Source organism: Marmota flaviventris, chromosome 16 (assembly GCF_047511675.1).
Source record: "Marmota flaviventris isolate mMarFla1 chromosome 16, mMarFla1.hap1, whole genome shotgun sequence".
NCBI classification, from domain to species: Eukaryota; Metazoa; Chordata; class Mammalia; order Rodentia; family Sciuridae; genus Marmota; species Marmota flaviventris.
In genome coordinates, this window is record NC_092513.1 from 35576769 (window position 1) to 35598505 (window position 21737).

Sequence of the window (21737 nt, forward strand, 5' to 3'; positions counted from 1 at the left end):
ACTGAGGTTGTCAGCTAATGACAAAACAACTGGGCCACTTAACTCCAGGGATACTGTAGACTCACTGCACTCCCGGCCTGGGAATCCTGCCATATGGGCAGAGGTGGCACTAAGCAGAGGGAGCGTGGTCACAAACACTGAGAACTCTGCTCTGCCAGCAAATGGGACCATAGTTTTCCCTCAATTGACATCTGTCTACAAAAGATGAATTATTAGAAAAAGAAGCCACCGGCCCCAGAAGGAAGTCCACCCATACATCATCCACTGGAGTGGCTCTCTCTGGGCTCAGACTCCCCAGTAGTCGTCCACTAGGAGTGACGGAGCAACTGGAAAGAGCTAAGGAAAACAAACTGAAGCCTTGATGTGAGAACTGAAAAGTACCTTCTTAATCAAATGTACTCAGCTTTATTTTTAAACTTTAAAACTAGAATGCAGGGAAATTTCTCATAAATATCGGTTATGATGAGAGAATTGCAAAAGTGGGATTCGATCATGGCACGTTAAGAGTTGGGGAGGGTTCTTCTGAATCTAGATCACTTCATCGAAAAGGAAAATGAGGCCCTTCATGGAAACATGGCCTGCAAAGGCCCCATGTGGGTTAGTGTCAGGGTATAGTACAGAACATGACAAGTAAATTCAAGCTGAAACAATTTGGCAACACTACTTTTGATTATGAAAAAATTTAGTTCTATCAGTACTGGGGATTGAACCCAGGGGTGCTTTATCACTGAGCTATATCCCCAGTCCTTTTTTTGAGATAGGACTCTGCTACATTGCTGAGGTTGGCCTCAAACTTGCCATTCTCCTGCCTCAGCCTCCCGGGTCACTGGGATCACAAGCATGCACCACCACACCTGGCAAGAATTTAATTATTTTAATAAGCAATTCAAACTTACAATGATTTCCTCTAAGTTTACCTGAACAAAAAGGCAGGTCATATATATTTTAAAGAGGCAATGCTAGAATACTGTGTATATACAAGGCCAAACATCTGGTGAAGAACAAAAAGTCAGATTAACATCTGCAAAGACAAGCTTCACAGTTTCCTGGCTTCCTCTTTTCAACCAGTGTCTCGGCCACAGCCAGGAGTCTGGGACACATCTGGGGCTTTGTACCATCTACATTGCTCCATCCTCATTTTCCAGGGTCAATGAGGCCCAGTTTGATCTCTGAAGCTGAACCCAGTTTCAGGGGAAGCAGCCCCTGCTTCTGCACACACATCAACGCCACAGGGGCCAGTCAAGGAAATGGGCAAACAGCAGAGGCTGCCCAAGAGCTGGTGATATAGAGGCTCTGGTGTGGCACGTGGCCACTGCCTCACTTCCTCTTAGGATTCTTTACGTAAGTTATTCTAGAGTCTGGTTCTCATACTTGAGTTGCCAAAAAACTCACAAAGGTGGCTGAAGGTAAAATTCTTCGTTCAGTTTTCTAGCAGTAGGGAGAAATCCCCTGAACCCACCATTAGTGACAAGGCTACTGATTAGCCTGGACTCTGGGACAGATGGAAGATGGAGTCAACCCCCTCACTTCCTAGTACACAGCATGACAAGAATTCATCAGGTGGTTAGTGGTCAAATGAAAACCAACCAGAAAATGCCCATGCATGGTTTAAAGCACAAAATGGTGCTGACATCTCATGCTGATTATGTTAGGTTAGACTTTACGGCACACATGAAAGGTCAAATGTGGTATTCTTCACGTTTATAAATGGTCATACCTCAACTTCATCCTCGTCATCAGTCTACCCGACAGGACAGGACAGGACAGAAAAGATAGAAGGATTCTTAGATGGCACAGAAGTCAAAGATGAGATTATCTTAAAGTCACATTACATTAAAACAAACAACAACAACAACAACAACAACAAAAAACTGGCCACCATAACCAGGGTACACCCTCTTGAACTGGGAGCTGGTAGGCCCTGCTCTCCTTGTCCTCATCTGGATACTTGTTCAGTAAAGACAAGCTGTTTCCAGAGAGTCTCCTGACCTTACTTTCTGCTCTGTGCCCTGCTATTTACTTCATGGCCACATTTCTCCCCACCCCCAGTACTGGGGACTGAACACAGGGATGCTTTACCACTGAGAAATATATCCCCTATCCTTTTGTATTTTTGAGAGAGGGTCCTGGCTAAATTGCTCAGACTGGCCTTGAACTGGTGACCTTCCCGCTCAGCCTCCCGAGTTGTGGGATTAAAGGCATGTACCACAGCTGACTTTGGTGGTCATATTCTACTGAGGCATCACCACCAGCTGGTCATCAGGGTGTCAGTAAGTGGACTGACCTTAATTTACCTGGCTCTGCCCATCAGCAGCTGGCCACCTCTCATCTGAAGTGTAGAAACCTTCCTGCCCAGGCCACTGGGCCTGGGAACAATGATTCTTCCATGTATAGGTCAGAAAGGACAAGCTGAACAATTTCTGGGCAGAATGGGTCATATTACTCTCTCCTCAGACACATGAAGTTTAAGCTCTGTATACAACCTCACCTGTCCCTCATGGTGGCCATTCTTAATTGACCCTGTACTTTCAATTAATTTACCAGTAGATAAACTTGACTTCAAGTGAAGGGTCACTTTTCTAGATATATATTGGGGGTAAAAAAAATCCTATTAAGTCTCTTGATTTAAATTAAGCACAACTTCAATTTTTGAGAGCTTCCACCAAGGTTATAGACCATGCCAGCAAATCTGATACAAGTTTCATGGGAACTGACTGCACTTTTGAAAGTCTCCAGTATATCACATCCTGCCCTGCCCCACCAAAGGCATTATGACAAGAGACAATGGTCCTGCTCCACTGTCTCTTTTGTCTTATGACGTTTTTAACCAGGACGACTGGCATTGTTTTCAGCAGCCAGCACATGTGCAGAATGCTACACATACAGAATCCCTAACACCAACCCTCACTCCACTTCAATACAAGAAACTATTGGGGTTGAAAGAGGCTTACTTCACCACTTATTTGGATTATGCCAGCAGTAAAAAGGGCCATAGCTGCCTAGTTTTCCCTTGCCTATGCCACCATTGGTCTAGAACAGCTTGGGATAGAAAGATAAGGAGTAAGTTTCTCACTGAGCCTTGCCTGGGGGGAACCTCTGGATCCTGAAAAAAGACCTGTTACATGCCTATGAGCAGAGAGGGCACAGGAGGGACAGCACTCCAGAGCTGACACGGGGCCGAGTCGATGAAAGCAGTCTTCAGACTTTACCCTCAGACTTATCTTAATTTAACTGCAACCATTTCCATCCTCAATTTTATTCAGCATCTATATTAAAAGTGATGAACTTCTAGCTAATGATGTTGGGGGGCCCTTGATTCTGAATCCATTGCCCAGCTTCTGACTCAGTGGTTTCAGTTGTGTGTCATTTTCTAATCATACTATGATGTACTTGGGTGTGATCTTGTCTTTCATTATGCACATCTTCCTTGGTGCCCACCGCAGCGCAGGGCATTTCTTAAACAAGCACAGGGAAAACTAGAGATTTTGTTTTGCCTTGGTGACAATACCCCAGTATTCCAGCAGATGGCAGCCTTCCCACATGAATGATGCTACTTTGACCTATAAAAACAAGGATTAGGATGGGAATGAGCACTGAAGCCCTTCCTGCTGCTGTTATAATTCAAACAAATAGGGTCGGGGATGTAGCTTGGTGGTATAGTGTTTGCCTAGCATGTGTGAGGCCCTGGGTCCAATCCCCAGAACCGCCAAAATCCACCAAACAAAAGCCCAAATAAAATGTGAGAATCCAGGCTGGTAAATCCTAGGACTTCATGGTGGAGGGCAGAGGACTCATGGTGCACCCCTTAGCCTCTCTCAACGTGACTTCCTCTTCTACATATATAGTTCCTCTTCTATATATATATATAGTTCCTCTTCTACATATATAGTTCCTCTTCTATATATATAGTTTCCTATAAAAGGGGAACAATGATTGTCTCTAGATTTTAATGGTAATTTAAATATGTTTAGACCAAACTCTAGAAACAATTACCTCTGTTTATAGCTGAGAAAGCCAAATATTCTCAGAGGACGGAATTTTAACAATTAGTGGGATCTGTTAAAAAACCTCAAGAATTTGGCAAGAAATGCTGATGTGTTTTCCTAATTATAAGCACGCTGGGCTGTGTCTTTTGCCCTTCAATGTGTCTCATTTCCAGAAAAATAAGTTATTCCTTTTTGAAAGTTTTAAAAATAATACTTAGGAATGAAATGTGGGCTGTATTTTTCCCAAACACATTCAGTTTGCTTCCTGAATCCTCCAGAAGGCTAAAGATTCTGCTGAACCCAGGTTTCAGAAGACAAATGATAGAGCTCATAGTCCTGGCAATTAGAACCGCCAGGGGCTATAGAAAGGGATCCTTCTGCAAAAAAGTGGCTTGGTGCTCCCTCGGGGTCCAGAAAGTTCCAAGGAAATAAGGAACTTAGGGAGAGGTAGGGGATTAAAAGGATTGATTAGTCCATGGTTCTACTTAGAACTGTCTTAAAACTACAGTAAAATTTCTTGGTTATGGAATCTGGATTTCCATGTGAAGTCACGACCTCTCAGGAATGTGGACTCTTAGACAGCAGTAACCATGTTCCCTTTGTTTTGCCTACAACATGAGCATGCCTCTGGGCAGAGAAGGCAGGCTCCTTGAAGTCTTCTGAATGAACTTCCCACCCCCAAAGAAATCTGCCTACTTTGAGTTCAGCTGAGATTTCCACCTCCCCTCCCCTGATAATGGCAATCCCTGTGACTTATTCCTGTACTCATTCCATTCCCTGTATCACTGGAGATCTTGTGTGGCTCAAACAAGCACAAGTGGGAGAAGTTCATGGGTACCAATCCAAACATCAAAACAAACCAAAAAATCCAAACACACCTTCAACAGGTCCCAAGTATGATCTGTCAGTATTAAAAGAAAATTGACTTTATTCTTCCTGAGTTTGTCCAAGAAAAAATAAATGGTAAGGAAAAGAATTCCCACATAACTTTTTCCTTTCCCCTGAAACTGGACTTACAGCTTACCAAATAATAGATGAGGTGTGCATGTTTCATGAAGAGACATAAGAAGGACCTGCTTATCTTTGTTCTCTGGCTAGTGGGTCCCTCCACCCTGTGCCTATGGAGCATGTCCCATCTACAGGCCCACTGTACCCGAGGCCTGCATAGGCTCAAGGCTGAGGTGGTGAAGATAAAGAGTTCAGGAATGGGGAGACATACAAGTGGCCAGGGGCACCCCACAGCACCATAGGGAAACTTATGCTGGATCCACTGTCCTCTGGTATCTTTTCACCCTGATATTCTGTAACTCAAGGGACTGAAGAGGGACCGTCACATTACGTCTTAGAGCAACCACATCAGTTTCTCTATTCATATGCCCCAAATGGTAGTCAACCGACTGGTTATATAACATTGTAACAATGACTAAGATCCTGAATCAATTCCAAATCAACACATCTGTCTTCCTCTAGATAAGTGGTATTACCTCTGATGTTTTTCTCCTCCAATTTTATCAAGCATCTAAATGTCACCAGCATCACACAACATACAAAGACGGGTTATGCATTTCTCCTCCAGCCTCCCAACCTTAATAGGCCTCATTTGTTACACAGAAGATTCCAACAGAAATGGTAGAGGAACAGTTGGAGAGCATTTTTAAGAAGAGGCAATATTTCCCCCCACCACCACCACACACACCCCATAATGGCAATGGGGGAAGCACAACTCCCAAACTCTGGGGAGGATTGATGGTTGATCTTTCAAAATAAGTGACCTAAAGAGAGTTCATGAAACTTACATCAGTGATCATCTTCCCTCTGGTCTTATTTCTCTCTCTGTGGTTGGCCCGTTTCTGTTTCTGCTGCAAAACCCTCTCCCTGGTAGTGCGATACTCTAGTGCAAATTCACTAATGATCCTGCAGAACTTGTTTATGTTCACTTCCCGAATTGCATAAGGTGGATGGCCCATAAAGAGCAAAAAGGAGTGGAATCTGCAAGGAAAACAGAAATGGCAACTTTAGTTTTAAGAAACCCAAATTACTGATCCAAAATCTTTCCATAAGAAACCAATGAGCCAAGTTCTCAGTGAGAGGCCACCATCCTTCACTCCTGAGGCTCTGAGTTTCAAGAGTCTTCTCAAGTAAAAATGCAAACAAAGTCAAGTTCAATTCATTTTCTCATCCATGGAGGTTATGTCTAGGTGGTAAGACTTCAAGGAATTAATTACTTCTTGCATATCTAAATTTCAACAGTTTCTAATGGATATGTAAATCTTCCTAAGAAAACTGGTAAAGTATTAAGGAAAATAGTGCATAGTTTCTACATTATACAAGAATTGGATAAGAATAAAGAAATATTGCTTAGAAATTCCTGTATAAAAAGGCAAAGGGAGAAAAAAAAAAGCAATTCCTTTAATGAATACTTGGAGTAGACATGAACATGTTAATTTATAGTTTCTAATTGGTGTTTATAAAGTTTTTCCTGAGTAAATATTTTGAAATATCTTCTTACAATATTACATAGAACTGTAATTTAGCTAGGAAACACCAAATAAACAGAACAAAATTAATTTATTTCAGCTATTTAATTTATAAACTAAAAATTAATTTTGTTTAAAATTTGTAAAGTTTCAGTTATCAGGAAATGAGAACAAAGATAAAAACAAATCTATGCGAAACAAATAGTACTACATAAATATCACTATTTGTAGACAAAACTTTTGCTTTTGATCACTGCAATTTGCCTCCCTTAAATGTTTTCCCCTAATGAGAGACATTAATTTATTCTTTCCTGTGACAAACACAACTTGTATTTAAAATCAAGGAGACTCAAAAAAACACTAGCAAAAAACACTAGCATAAAACTCAACAATAACAAAGTATAAATCTTTTTGACCTTGGATTAGACAATTTTTTCAAAAAGATTATAACAAAAGCATAAACAACTAATGGCAAAATAAACTGAAACTTATCAAAATTAAAAACTTTTTTGCTACAAAGGTTATCATTGAGAGTGAGGAGAACCTTCAGAACATGAGCAAATATTTGCAAATCATATGTGGGAAAAGGAAGTTGTGAGCAGAATAAACAAAGCTTACAACTCAATGCCAAAAAGATAAACAAAGGATTTGAATAGACATTTCTCCTAAAATGATATGCAAATAGCCAAGAAGCACATAAAAAGATGTTCATTATTAACCAATAGAGGAATGCAAATTAAAACCACAAGGAAGTACTACTTCACACCCTCCTAAGATGGCTGTAATCAAAAAGCAAGCAGAAGCACTGGAAGAGTGAGAAAACTGGAATTCTCTTACAGTACTGGTGGGGACATACAAAGACAGAGCTGCCATAGAAAACAGTCCAGCAGTTTCGCAGGTAAACATAGACCTACCATAGGACCTCTGTGCATATACCCATAAGAAATGAAAATGTGTACACATAAGACCTTCCACACCAATGTTCATAGCAACGCTATCCCTAATAGCTAGAAAGTGGGAAAAGACTATAGTGATGCTCATCAACAGATGAATGAGTAAACAAAATGGAAATCCACACGAGGCCCTGCCTGACTGGCCCCCTTACTTCTCTGGCTTCCTCTCTCATGACTCCAGCCATACTGGACCCCTGCTTATTCCTTGAACAAGCTCAACCCAGGGCCTCGGGCCCCTGTGCAGCATGTAGGACACCTGGAGGGACACACAGCTGAGGAGCTAACAGTCTGCAGGAAGGTTGAGGAGGCCACTCCACTGGGGAGGCCCATAGGCCTGACAAGCCATCTAGTACCAGCTGTTTGCTGTCTAGAGCAGAGAGCCACATGAATCACGCTCACAGCTGGGTGACTACTTCATCTCCTGGGAAATGCTAGAGGGAAAAGTGAAGCAAAGCAACTGGGCTCTCAGTCATCCATCTCTAGAAATTCCTACCTTAATCAGTTCTATATGCAGGGGCTCCTGATAAAGCCTTCATTTGAACCCAGGGTTCTGTGGTTTAGGTGTTTTGAACTTGTTACCACCTGGTACCCCTTTTAGCCACACTCCTTTTACTACCCACCATAATTCTAGTGAATTTCTGGCCCATCCTGGTCACTCCCAGTGGGATGGGCTGACAGCCAGAAGACAGGAATCTGAGTCAGGCGGGAGCAACCACCATCCAAGTGACCAGCTGAGATGGAACAATTAAAGCAAATATCTCATAAGGAATATACTCGTTATTAAAATGAGTGCTTATCTGGGATAAAATGGTTAATAAAACTAAGCATAATAACTTTATAAGACTTTTATAAAGTTGTTCCAGTTTCATGATATTCCAAATGGAAATATTTTTTTTTTTTTCCTTTAAGCTGGCAATTGCTTGCAACATACAAAGCATGAAGGTCAAACCAGCTCTCATTCCCTATCTCCCCTTTTTAACCATGATAAAAGCATAGTGTATTTTAATTTTAGTAAGAAATTTGACAAAATCTTTCATAAGATCCCCCAATCCAGAGAGCAACTGGAAAGTCTGGATGAAGTACAGTTAAAGGGGTTTATAGTTGAACAAATAAATTCCAAAAGTACTGATTACTAGATGGCTTTCGACCTAGAGGGAAGTTTCTTTCTTTCCTGTCCAACATTTTTAAAACTACCCCCCTCAACCGTCTGCCTCAAGACCCAGCAAATGATACAAGCTGGAGGAGGCTCATGTTCAGATGAGAGGCTCAGGGTATTCAAAGTCCTACGAGGGTTGAACGAAAATAAGGAAAGAAGGGGAAAAGGGAAGGATGGAGGCTGAGGGTCCCACAACCATTTCCTGTGATGAAGCAAAGGAGAAGCAAGTGGGGGCCTATGGCAGGAAATGCCCTGGCCTGGGAAGTTAAAGGACCTGCATTCTAGTCCTGGGCAGCTAGCTACTTGCTGGAAGAACAGGCCTGGACAGACATGGAGCCATGTTATGCCCAGCCAACCTCCCTGTGGGTAAAAGCCAGGCCTGACCCATCACTGCCATGTCTCCAGGGTTCTCTTGGATCCAGTGATTCAGAGGAAGACTAGTCCAGAGAGCACTTGTGGTGGACCCCAGCCCTCACTCAGGCACTTGGGACATTGGAGCAGCCACTGGAGAATCCACAACTGGAAGGTCCTCAGAGGGCAGACAGTACATCAGATAAAGGAGGAACTTTTCTAACAAGTAGAGCTGCCATGCAAGGGAACAGGTTCCCTGGAGGTAGAACTGTCAAGCAACTGCAGAGAGGCAGCATACAATTTGACAGGTTTTATAGAAGCGATTTCTGATCAAGTGAGATTTTTGGATGAAATTATCTGACATTCCTTCCACCTTCAACATTCAATATATTATTATGCATGAAAAATTAGGTATCCACAAAGCTGTCAGACATCTGTCATCCACAAAGCTGTCATACATACAACTAGGTATCCATGAAGCTGTTTATCATAGGTACACTTTGTTATGTACTGTGTACCAAGAATGTACAGTAACATTTTTATAAGTCTAACCTTCAGATCCTGGTTGGCAGAATATTTTTAACATGGTAGTGTAGTGATTTCTTTTTTTGTAAGTTCCTCAATACACCTACCTGTTAATTATCCTTCTGTGGACAATCTTTAAAATTATAATTCGCTCTGCACAGTCTTTTAGGAACTCTGACATTCGCTGTTTTAAAACTGGTTTCATTTCGTGTTTTGCAATTGCCTTGAGGTGATCCCATGAAGCTTTGCATCTTCTCTCCATCTGACATAAATTATCCTGAAGTTGATCAAAGTCAACCTGAAAATCAGAGCGAGAACACTGCAAATGCGCTGAACAACCGGACACCAACCCCAACCAGGAGACCACGGTGCCTCCGGGAAGAAACAAGACATCAAAACCCAATTTACATCTTGAAACACAAACATATTTATGACCTAAAAATTATTCACATGTGTATTTGTCATTATCTCAAAATCAAATTAGCGATAAAAACTGTTCTCCAAATGAACCCAACACAGGAGTTACCTTTTGCTTGCCTAATTTGGAAAGAAATGTTACAAAAGTCTTTGGGAACTGTAAGTTAAAACATGAGATCAAAGAACCTAGTACAAGATGAACTGAGTAGATGTCTCATAAAATTTCAGAGCACACTCGTTTTTTCAGGGATGATATTTCACTGAAGGCTGAGGAATGTACCCGGATCTCATGTGGATGGCTCTGCAGTTCTGGGGCCAGCTTGTGGGAAGCCAGCTTTTCTTTGCCATGATCTCCTTCATAGTTTGTGTGACAAATTATTTTACTCATCCACCATTCAGACATTCAACCAACATTCATGGAGCAACAGGTACACAGTGGCCCCCCTAACCAGGCACAAAGATGACGAAGACAAATGCTAAATGAAACCAAATCATTGTTCTCAAGGAGCCTCACAGTATAGACAGGTGATCACCAAGCGCTGAAGGGGTACAGCACCCACCAGAGATGTCAACAAATGCAAACCACCTACACAAAGAAGAGATGTGGCAGAGCTCCTGCTGTGTACTCAGGGAAGTGCCAACAGTTTGCATTGACTGAAGTGGCCCAAAATGAGACTTTCTAAAGTAATGCTTTTACAGAATCTCTAGAGCAAAAATTATGAGAATCAGAGGGTTATTTAGTAATTAAAAAAAAAAAACACACTTGAGGGGCAGGAGTCGTGGCTCAGTGGTATAGCACTCGCCTAGAGCATGCGAGGTCCTGAGTTCGATCCTCAGCACCATGTAAAAATTAAGGTATTGTGTCCAACTACAACTAAAAAATAAATATTAAAACAACACACTTGAGGGCTACATTTAATAGAGGGAGATGTGAGATGGAAAAATGAGAGACCAGACATGGTGGCATATGCCTGTAATGCCAGCAACTGGAGAGGCTGAGACAGGAAGATTGCAAGTTCGAGGCCAGCCACAGCAACTTAGTGAGGCCCTAAGCAACTTAGCAAGACTCTGTCTCAAAAAAAAAAAAAAAAAAAAGGGGGGTGTGTGTGGCTGGGGATGTGGCTCAGGGGTTGAGTGCCCCTGAGTACCCAAGGTTGGGGGGAGTAATTCAGAGGGATGGAGGGGATAAAGAAATGGGTGGGCTGAAAGAAGGGGGGTGAGGTGAACAGTGAGTGATAAATGTGGTCTAAAAATCCAGAAGGAGAAAATGACACACAGAGCAAGCAGCCTCTGCTCAGGTACCAATGACAGTGGTTATACAAGCAGGTCCTGGAGGATGCCCAGTAGGGACTCACTCATGTGATCTCAGAGTAAAAGCCTCACCCTCAGAAGGACATGGGAGGGGCTAAAGACAACAAAGGCAGATTCTGTGAGAAGATCTTGTCTCAGCAGGAGGAAGTCGCCCCCCTCCCAGGCAGGACTTTGCATGGTCTGAATTTCTTGATTCTCTACAGCCAAAAAGGCTCTGGGAATGAAGTCTAAGAAGAGGTGGTTGATGCCCTCTTGGCCTCCTATGGCAAATCACAAGCATCTGGATCAAGAGTCATTTAGTGGTTGCTGAAGTCAGGGGGTAGAAGCTATTTGAAGTGTTGGCTTTGTGGCCAATCTTAAGGCTAGTTATGCAGCTATTAGTTAGCTGACAACTAAACATCCAATAGGCTTCTGGGAAAGGCCTGATACTGAAGGGGCCCAGGACAGTCACTGGGGTTGTTCTAGTATTGGGATTCCTAGGCCAGGGCCACTTTTGTTCCAAGCAAATTCTAGCTGGTGAAGCCCTGGGCAAAACCACAGGACACGAAAAGAGGGAAACAATTTGCTCTGGTGTCTCTGGAACCGGGACCCATATGGAGGGGATCTAGACAGGCAGATGCCTCAAATTCTTAACAAACCTGTCTTCTGAGAAGGTGCTCACAGGGTGTTGGAGCAGCCACTGGAGGACCCTCTGCATAGACTCTTAGAGGGGTTTTCTTCCTTAGTCAGGAAATTGAGGTCATAATTGCAAAGATGGCAGAACAGTGCCTGTTAAATAAGGGACTCTGTTCTGTGAAGCCCTGTCAGCTCTCCATGCCTCTTTTTGCCTCAAGGTAGTAGGTACACCATGAGGCCAGCTGAAGGGCCCCCCCTGATTGGTGTGCCTGTGGCTACCAGCCTGTGACTCCTGAGAGGTGAAGGAGGGCCCCCAGCCACCAGGTCCCCACCAGTCAGTCCTGTGGGAGAATGCAGGGAGTGAGCAAGCTCCTGGAACAGGACCGTCGCAGCTCTCCTTCTGTTCCTCGCCCACTCAGTCCTCTGTTCTGTCCCCTCTTCCTACCATGGGCTCTGGTGTGTCCCAGCACTTGTAGCTGCTGTGTTCCCAGGAGGTGCCTGCACACAGGCCTGGCTCCTGTGCCCTCTTCAAGGGTGCTCCCACATTCTCCTCGTTCCCAATTCTAGTGTGTCTGAGATTCCTCTGGGCATTGTTCAGTCTCAGTGATACTCCTCCACTGGAGGCAGCTGGGGTCCACATATTGTGACTGTCTCTTTTCTAATAAACCATATGCTCATGAAGAGATTAACTCTGCACTCACTTTAAGAGCTTGCAGCCGAGGGGCCAATGCTATATACTGTTTACAGCCCTATAAAAACGTTCCCTGTAAGACTGTACGGACGGCCAATCTGTGGGCAGCAGAGCCAGGCCAGGCATGCCCTGCAGCTCCACACCTCACAGTGACATTGTATGGACATCTCAAGAGCCAGATGGCATTCTTTTGACCTGTTGGCCCACCTAAAACAGGCTGTGCAGTTGGAATGTTCTGGAGAATCCAGCCTGGTGAGTAACACTCCCAAGGAGTGAGGACTGGGATGGCAGACTAGCCTCACATACCTCAGTAGGAAAGAATCTGAGAACCAGAGATAGGAAAAAGATCTTAAAAGTTCATTAGAAAAAGGCATGAAATGAATCCTATCCACGGACTCTAGAGCAGGGAATGCAGGCGGCGCTGTGGGTCATATTTATTAGAGCATGTGTGTGTCTAAGAAGAGGGTTTGAGAATCCAACAAGCGGAGGCCAAGGTGAGGCCAGCTCCTCCGTGTTCACTGACGTACCTTGGCTGACCTGGTGATGGCCCCAATCTCTGAATACAGATCGGAACTGTCTGGGAAGTTTTCCACCACCATGGTGCACACGTGGTGGAGAAGCGACTGCTTGTGCACTGTGTCTTTCACTTCTGGAACCTTCTCGAGGTAGCTTAACTCAAACGCTTTGGCCTGTTTTGTGACATTAAAGATGAGAAAAACAAGTTTTATGTAGGCTCTTAGAATAGCACAGATGGTTAGAATCAATGCGCAGCTGCAGTAGCCAATATTTAGTTTCTGTGTGACTCAGGCTTCTCAGGCCATGCACTCCATCCTTTGCTGATCACACGTGGACCAGACACAGCAGAAATGACCTGGACCTCCAGCCCTTTGCTACCACAGCCCAGAGACAGGTCCCCAGGACTCAGCCCTCAATCAGGGTGCTATGGGACTCCGCCTCGGACACCTGCATAAGTATAACTTCTTTCTCCCCTCCGGCTGCATGCCTACTTCCTGGCCAGAGCCAAATGCAATCTACCAAATTATGCCATGTCCACATACCAATATGCCACAGTGACGTCTACACAATATGATCAGTTGAGTAGAGCAAGTGGATTGGAGAAGGGAGGCAGGAGGGGAGAAGGGAAAGAGAAGTTACTGGGAAATGAGTTTAATCAAATTATGTTAATGTTCATGTGTAAATATGGCATAATAACTCCCCAGCATTATGTGTAATTATAATGCACCAATTAAAAAATAAAAAATGACAAGTTAATCATAAAAATCAGAATAGTTGAGAGCGAAGGTCAAGAGAAAAAAGAACAGGGTACATGAAAATTTTCCAAGTCAATTTTGAGAGTAGCCACACTCTGTAAGGAATAGTGCGCTTACTTTTTTAAGCTTTCTTGTGGCAGGGTTCAAGTTCAAGTAAATGGTCTCTAATATTTTGAAGACAAAAACCACTTCTAGATTTCATCAAAAAAGTTACACAAGTTGAGCTGGGGATGTGGCTCAAGCGGTAATGCGCTTGCCTGGAATGCGTGGGGTGCTGGGCTTGATTCTCTGCACCACATAAAAAATAAAGATGTGTCCGCAAAAAACTAAAAAATAAATATTAAAAATTATCTCTCTCTCAAAAAAAAGTTACACAAGTTGTTTATTCTACTGTGTTTTAGGGGACCAGAGGTACAACCTTCATCAACAAACGGTGGGCAGGGATTTTGTGACGAGAGGCAGGAGGATAAGGCACAGGGACAACTTACATTAGTTCCATTTAGAAAGTTCCCAATAGCGAGGAGAGTAGACAGGATAAAGCCCAAGGTTTTATTGTTCTCCAACTGGTCTATTCCTTCCTTCAGGTCCAAAAGTGGTTCTGCCACTTCCTTTCAGTTTTTTTAAAAAAACAAAACAGAAAGTGAAAAAGGATGGACAATTTGGCTACTTTTTTTCATTTGGTGTAAGGAACAATAAGCAGGGTTCTCTCTAGCACGGGGCAGTCTCCCCCGTGGGACATTTGCTCCTAGGTATGACAAAGTGCTGAACAGCAGCAGGGAGAACCTATTCCCCATCAATTCCACAGTGGAGACCAAATGGAATTCATGCTGGGTCACACATGCCGTGTCTTCCCTGTCTCTACCCAAGTTTAAGCCCAAGCAGGACCCTTAGGTCATCCCATCCTCTCACTCTCCTCTGACCACGGCTGATTCCCAAGGAATCTTCCTTGTGAGGCTTCAGCATTGAAAGCATAGTCCTGCTCTTTGCCTTTTCTCCTTGTAAGCAGATGACTGTAGAAACTGTGGCCCCACTGTTCCTGGACCACCTATCTCCTCCATTCCCCTCTAGGCATACTTAGCCTTGGTTGCTCACTATTGGATTTCATAATTTTTTGGACTGAGTATCTGCATAAATACAATGATATATATTAGGGATAGGATCCCAAGTTTAAATATGAAATTCATTTATGTTTCATATATACCTCTCACATATAGCCTGAAGGTAATTTATAAACTGTTTTTAGTGCACCTGATGTGGTTGGACTGCAACCCATCACATGGGATCAGGTGTGGAATTTTCCATTTGCATCATTGCGTTGGCACTCAAAGGGCTTACGATTTTGGAGCATTTGGATTTCCGATTAGAAATGCTCAACCTGTAGCACCCTTCTGAAGTAGCCTAGACCCACTGCCATCCATCTGGCCCTCAGCATAAGACTATGCCACCTCCTCTTCCAGAAGAGAAAGACCCAGAGCCTCTACACCTGGGCTTCAGACTCCTTCTCTAGATGGTTTTTCTCAGCTAAGATCCCCTGTAATTGACGTCCATCTCTCTTCCCCCCCTCCCTCCACTGGCTGCCATTCAGCCTGCAAAAACACTCCTACTGACATAGGCCAAGGGAGATTCCTGTGCCTTCCATGCCCTACTCAGGAGGAGTCTCTCCCTTTGCTTCTCCCCGTTGAGGTCTCTTTCCTTCTAGTCTCTTCTCAACTTCTTGTAATCTGCTTAATCTGTAACCTTCCTTTGAGAATATTCCCCCCAGAGACCTGCTGTCATGGTCAATGGCAGTCTGGGTGATAATGATGAGGTGATAGATGACGGGAAATATACTATATTTTTCTGTATTTTCTAAGTTTTCTACAATGAAGATACAGAATCTAAAAAAAACATTTTAATTATTTTTAATCACTCACCACAAACTCATAAGCAAGTGTCTGAGGCTGGTGCCAGGCAGATACTTTAGAATAACCCTTCATGATCAGTCAGCATGGACACAAGTAACATCAGAGCTAGTGATAATACAACAATGTCATCATCAACTCACCCTGAAAATCCTGCGTCAAGAATGAGATTTCGCTACCTTAATATTCATGACTAAAAAAACATGGGCCATCCTATGTGGTTTTGGCTGCCTCTCTTAATGGAATGCTTACCTTTTCTGTGGTTTCATAATCCATTTTGAACGCCCAGAGGTGGAGCCGAGCAGAAAGCTCACTGATGGAGGACAGCGTGAGGAGGAACTGCTCGGCACTGCCCAAGGGCATTTCAGGATTGGCCAGCTGAGCTTCCTGGATTTTCTGCTTCTCCTCTTCAGTTGGAATCATGGTTAGAATTTTCTGGAAAAAATGGGATAGAAAATATTCTCAGTAATGGATCCTACCGCACCCCTTTGATGTTTTCAAATTCAATTTTATAATTTTCCAACCAGGTAGTAGAAAGAGTCTGGTATAGGTGTCTCAGTCACATATGGGTGTTATATTATCATAACCAAACATACTCTAAGCAAATTGCCCCAAATTTTCTGGATCTTGCACAAGGAGGACATTCTAGGAATAAAAAGGGGGATGAAAGTAAAAGAATTGAAAAAGAAAATTGGAGAACTCAGTCTTCCCTAGGAAATATAGCGAAACAGGTCAATAATACATGCTCTATCACTTTTCATGGATTAACTTAAGAACTAAAAAAATGAATCAAAGAACTCAGATTGACTTTTGGTTCATGTGACATTAAATATTTAACTGTTTAAAAACTTAGAAGTGATAATACTTCAATATCAAACTCAAATCTGAAGAAAAATGAAAATGGTATTTTTAAACCTATCTACTAATAAAAAACAATGTACTTGTTTATTTTTATTTGTTTCTGAAAAAAAAAAATCAGTTGAGAAAGGTGAAGGCAAAAAGACACCAGAATGATGATTCTTCTTAGTTCAAATTTCATATTGATTATATTTTTTTAAAAAATAAAAATTTCCATCTACTCTTACCATTACTATTTAATATTGTACACAGATAATCACAGTGTCTTAAAGGTAAAGTCATTTCTATTTGCAGATGACATGATTACATAGAAAATTGTAAGGATCTAAGAGTAAAACGTTATAGCATAATCTTTTAGAAAAAGGAAAAATGGAGAGTATTTGTGACCCATGTGAGGGAAAAATTCTTAGACATGATACCAAAATGAACAGACTGATGAACTGAACTTCATCCACCCAAATTAAAAATTTTTGCTGTCAAAGACACTATTAATAGAGTGGAAAAAACTGTAGTTTATCAAGAAGTTAAACACAGAGGTTACCTTATAACCCTGCAATTATATTCCTGGGTATTTGCTCTAGAACAAAGACTTAAGTTCACACAAAAACTTGTATGTGAACATTTGTGTTAACTTTATTCATAACTGACACAACCGGGCTCAAGTTAGATATTCTTCAGTAAATGAACAAATTATGGTACATCCCTACAATAGAATAGTACTGGACCATAAAAGGAATAAACTATAGCCAGGAACAAGCGGCACACTCCTAAAATCCCAACTACTCAGGAAGGGGAGGCACGAGGATCACAAGTTCAAGGGCAGCCTCAGCAAACTTAGCCAGACCCTGTCCTAGACAGACACACACATACATATATACATATATAGGGTTGGGGATGTAGTTCATTGGTCAGCACCCCTGGGTTCAATTTGGGGATGGAGGGGGCTATGTACATACAATGATGTGGATGACTCAAAGACATCATGCTCAGTGAGAGAAGCCAAACTCAAAGGTTATACACGATATGATTCCATTTACATGACATTTTCCAAAAGACAAAACCACAGTGATGTATTTGCACCGCTTGTTCCCAGGGGCTGGAGGTGGGAGTAAATATACAATCAGAGAAGAACTGTATGGGGAGTTGGCATTGCTTTAAATCCTGCTTGCAGTGGTCACTGCATGAATTTACACATGATTTAAAACTCCTAGAACTGTCCATCCAAAAAAAAGGTCAATTTTATTCTATCTTAGCCCCCCAAAATGAAAAACTTAATAACAAAATAAAATGGAACCAGTCCCCAAATACATGGGTGTTTATATTATTGTGCCTCAGGATTTATCTGGGTACGATAGAAGCAGTTTGAGTTTGACGAGACTGTTAACACACTGGGTGTCCCTATCAAAAGCTAGTGATGTAAAACTACTTCGAAGACGTGTACTCTGAGCCACAGAATGAGGCTACAGAAGGCGACAAGTGGTGGGCCCTCGGATATGTCCCTTCCAACTTGCTCTTCATTATGACTCCAAATACTGAGGCTATGTGGGTGGAATTTGAGCATCAGGAGAACTACTTAGTTACAGGGCTTCTTGCTCGCTCACTGCCTGGCTCATGGCCCACCGTCCACACAGATGGCATTAAAAAATAAACAATTCCAGTAGATATCGCCTCTTAATCCATGATTTGAACCAAATTAGTTTTCAAAATAAAAACTAAAGTTTGTATTTTAATTTCCTTAATGCTTAAATTGTTTTAGGCATGACAAGCATTCCAAAACAAAAAATTGCCAACACCTTTTATAACCTTCAGAAGGCCTTTTCCTGCAACAATTTGGTTGCTTTGTTCCTTTGAGAAAGTCAAACATTTTTACTTTTGTTTTTCACTCCTCTAATTCAAACCATTTGTTCACTGTTGAAGACTTATGAGGTTGCCATCTGTCATTTTGCTTTGCTTTATTTTGTTACACATCACTGACAATAGGAGTAGCCATAAGACAGTGGAATTGGCAAGTCAAAGCCACCTCCTGTGAGCCCAATGGCCCTTTTTCCATTAGCAAAGGTTAACAAGAAAAGGTTAACATTTTTACTTGCTTTTCTACCACATCAATGGGTTTATTGATGATTTTACAATTACCATTTGGTATTGCAGGTAAACAAACATCAAACAAAACCAAAACCTGAATGTGATAACAGTATTTTCAGCTATCTTCCTGACAATGTCCCTTTAATGCTTCTCGAGATATGACTTTCAAATACAAAAGCAAGTATATTTCAGAGAAAGCAGTGCAAAAATATCCATTTTTATGAACCCACATAGTACTGGGTTTGACCATTTAATTCTCCTGGAGTAAGACCATAATGAGTCATTATTTTGCTTTGTGATTGTGAACAGAACCCTGGCTAGAATTTTGAGTAAGAATCTACAATGAGGATTTGGGTGATAACAGCAGAAAATTTAGGGTTGAGCTTGGTTTATATACAATTTTCATATTCTCATGAGAAAATGTTCTTTCCATGTACTTATTTTGATGTAGCAACTTAGGGGGAAAAACCTTAAAGCATCTTGATAGTATCACCTTTCATTCTTTTTAAAATTGGTACATTATAATCATACATATCAGTGGAATTTGTTATAGCATATTCATACATGCACATAATTCAATCAATCTCATTCTCTAGTTCCTTCCCTTTCTCTCCCCTCCTCTTCCTCCCTCCCCTGGGTCTCCTTGCTCTAATTGGTCTCTCTGTTATTATTTTTAAAATTAGCATTTTAATTGTATACAGAAGCAGGATTCTTTGTGGTGACTACGTTTTGAGGCACACTGGGCAGAAATTATTTCATCAAACTTACAGTTGAAATGACTCGCCTGAGACCAGGCTGGACCAACCAAGACAGAGCTAAAAAGCCACCTAAGGGCTGTGTGTCCTTTCGTAGCACCAGCTCCATAGTTAATGGAGATTGGAAGTGCAAAATTAACAGCACAGCTGTGTCCAATGATCAGAGCATCCTGGTTCCCTGGTCCTACTAAGCCAACAATAACTCTCCACGGGCAGGCTCAATTGAGTATGTCCATCACCCAGTTGGCCACCTGGAGACAGGCCTCATATAACACCAACTATTTAGAGAGATGCTGTAGCTTTGCCTAAATGGCTGAAGGAAATGTCTGTTACCAGGATATTGTCAGGCCTCACAACCAAACTGAGCCAAGTCAAACTTCATTTGGGACCATTCAAATGTGCTGCCCTCTAAGTAGACCAACTCTAAAAATTAAAAAAGGGAAAAAAAATAAAAAGGAGGACTCCTCATACTTCCATTTGTGATAATTTGATGACATCTTACTTTGGAAAATATCATTATGCTACTTAGAGATGGCCCTAAAATAATTTTCTCAAATTTAATATTCTTCATAAATACTACTTCCTTAATGAAGTTAATTGCTCCCTTAGGTTTGCATCATAAACCCAGATACATACCACTGGTTGCTAAGCAAAGCCACAGGATATCATTTAATACATCCTAATTACATTTAGGTATACAGAACTTTCAAATGGCCCTATTAAGCCATGGTGCCAGGCCACGGTACATGTGTTCAAGAAGCAGACGGTTTGGCGAAAGGCTCTTTGGGCATTAGCTGGAAATCTTATTAGCGAAGATCTGTAAGTTCACAGCTGCCATCTCAGTTTCAATTTAATTCTTGAACAACAAACCTACTAAATCAGCTCTGGGTACTGCCCAGCACATGGATCTAGATCTTTCTTATATGCCTTCCTGGTCCCTTGAGATCAATGGCCAGAGATAGAAGATGATGTCAGAGTGCCTGGAGTCTACACTGTCAAGAGTACTTTTTTCCATTGGAGTCTTCCCAGCCATGCTGGGAATTGCTGAGGGATATACACAGTCCCTGGATTCACACAGGAAGTCTTTAGATCAGTGATTCTCAGCCTGGGTGATTCTACTCCCAGGAAACGTAAAACAATGTCTGGAGTCATTTGGGGCTATGGGTCAAGGTTCAGGTAGGCAGATGCTACTGGAATGTAGCAGGTAGAGACCAGAGATGCTGCTAAACATCCTTCAAGGCTCAGGACAGCCCCACAACAAAGACTGTCCAACTCCAAATGGCAATAGTGTTGAGTGTGCGGAAACTTGCTTTAGAGGAAAACTGATCAAAATGTTGTAACTCCAAGTGCTACTGTGACTCAATGAGTTTACTGAGGACTTATGACACAATAAAACCTCAGTGAGGATTTACTGGTATTTTCTGCAGCTGTTTTCTCTCACTTCAAACTATCTGCCCACCAGCTATTCCTGGGTGAAAGGCCATTGGCAGTGCTGTGAGGGGCTCTGGGCTGGCTCCTGTGTGCTTCTCACCCCTTTTCAGATTCCCTCCCATTCTAGGGTCACATAGCCCAGGCCTGAGAGGGACTCCTGGGCCATATGCTTCCAAGCCCTGCACCCTGAACTCAGGCTTCAGGGCTCATATTCTGCACAATCTCCTGTTTCTGTGAGTTTGGCACAGACTGATGCTGGGACTCAATTGGTTCATTTTTAAGGTGAAGCACAGCAGTGTGTACCTATAGGTGCTATAAAACACCTATAGAGTGCCCAGTCCACAGTAAGAAACCCATGAAAGCCAGACTAGTGCTGTGTTTATTCCTATAGCCATCAGCATCGTTATTACTCTTACATTCCTTAATGGATCAAAAGGGTGCTCAACTTACAATCGCTCAGACAGGGAAAAAGAGTAATTGGTTCATTCTAACATCTGAGTAATTTATTATCTGAAACTTTCCCAGCCCAGGGAGAGCTGTATTTCAGGAAAAAAACAAAGGCAAAACTCAAATTCTGATGGAATTTCAAGTTTTCCTGATGAGGAGGGGAAGGATCTTTAAAAGGAGAAATTGTCATTTTTTTTTTTTTCCTTTCATTGGGCTGGCTCTGGCTGTATGTGAAACCTCTCCATGTATGAACTGAAGCATTTGCAAGCTCTAAAGGACCTTGTAAAGTAAACAGGACGATCTGAGAGAGCCTATAACTTGCTTCTCAAAACCACTTCACACTTGGTTCATCCAAGTTCACAGAATGGTAGGCCACAGCCTTCTTCCTTACCAGTCTGGAGGACCCCAGAGTGAGGATGCCTCACACAGAGGCTGAGCCTGACCATTCTTGCTTGCTGCCTGAACATCTCTGTCTCTGCCTGCTGTATCTAACTCATTCCTTTATCCCCC

The 21737-nt window shown here is 42.3% G+C and overlaps 1 protein-coding gene across 1 annotated transcript in view; it reads right to left on the reverse strand.

Moving 5' to 3' along the window:
* Fhod3 (formin homology 2 domain containing 3) overlaps positions 1-21737 on the reverse strand; it is a 439678-nt gene that overhangs the window by 19768 nt on the left and 398173 nt on the right. Inside the window, exons 17-21 of the mRNA XM_071602801.1 lie at positions 15907-16089; positions 14242-14361; positions 13010-13171; positions 9556-9746; positions 5783-5975 (exon numbers count right to left, since the gene is read on the reverse strand). Of these exons, the coding sequence (XP_071458902.1) occupies positions 5783-5975; positions 9556-9746; positions 13010-13171; positions 14242-14361; positions 15907-16089 (849 nt within the window). The remainder of the gene's footprint in view (positions 1-5782; positions 5976-9555; positions 9747-13009; positions 13172-14241; positions 14362-15906; positions 16090-21737) is intronic.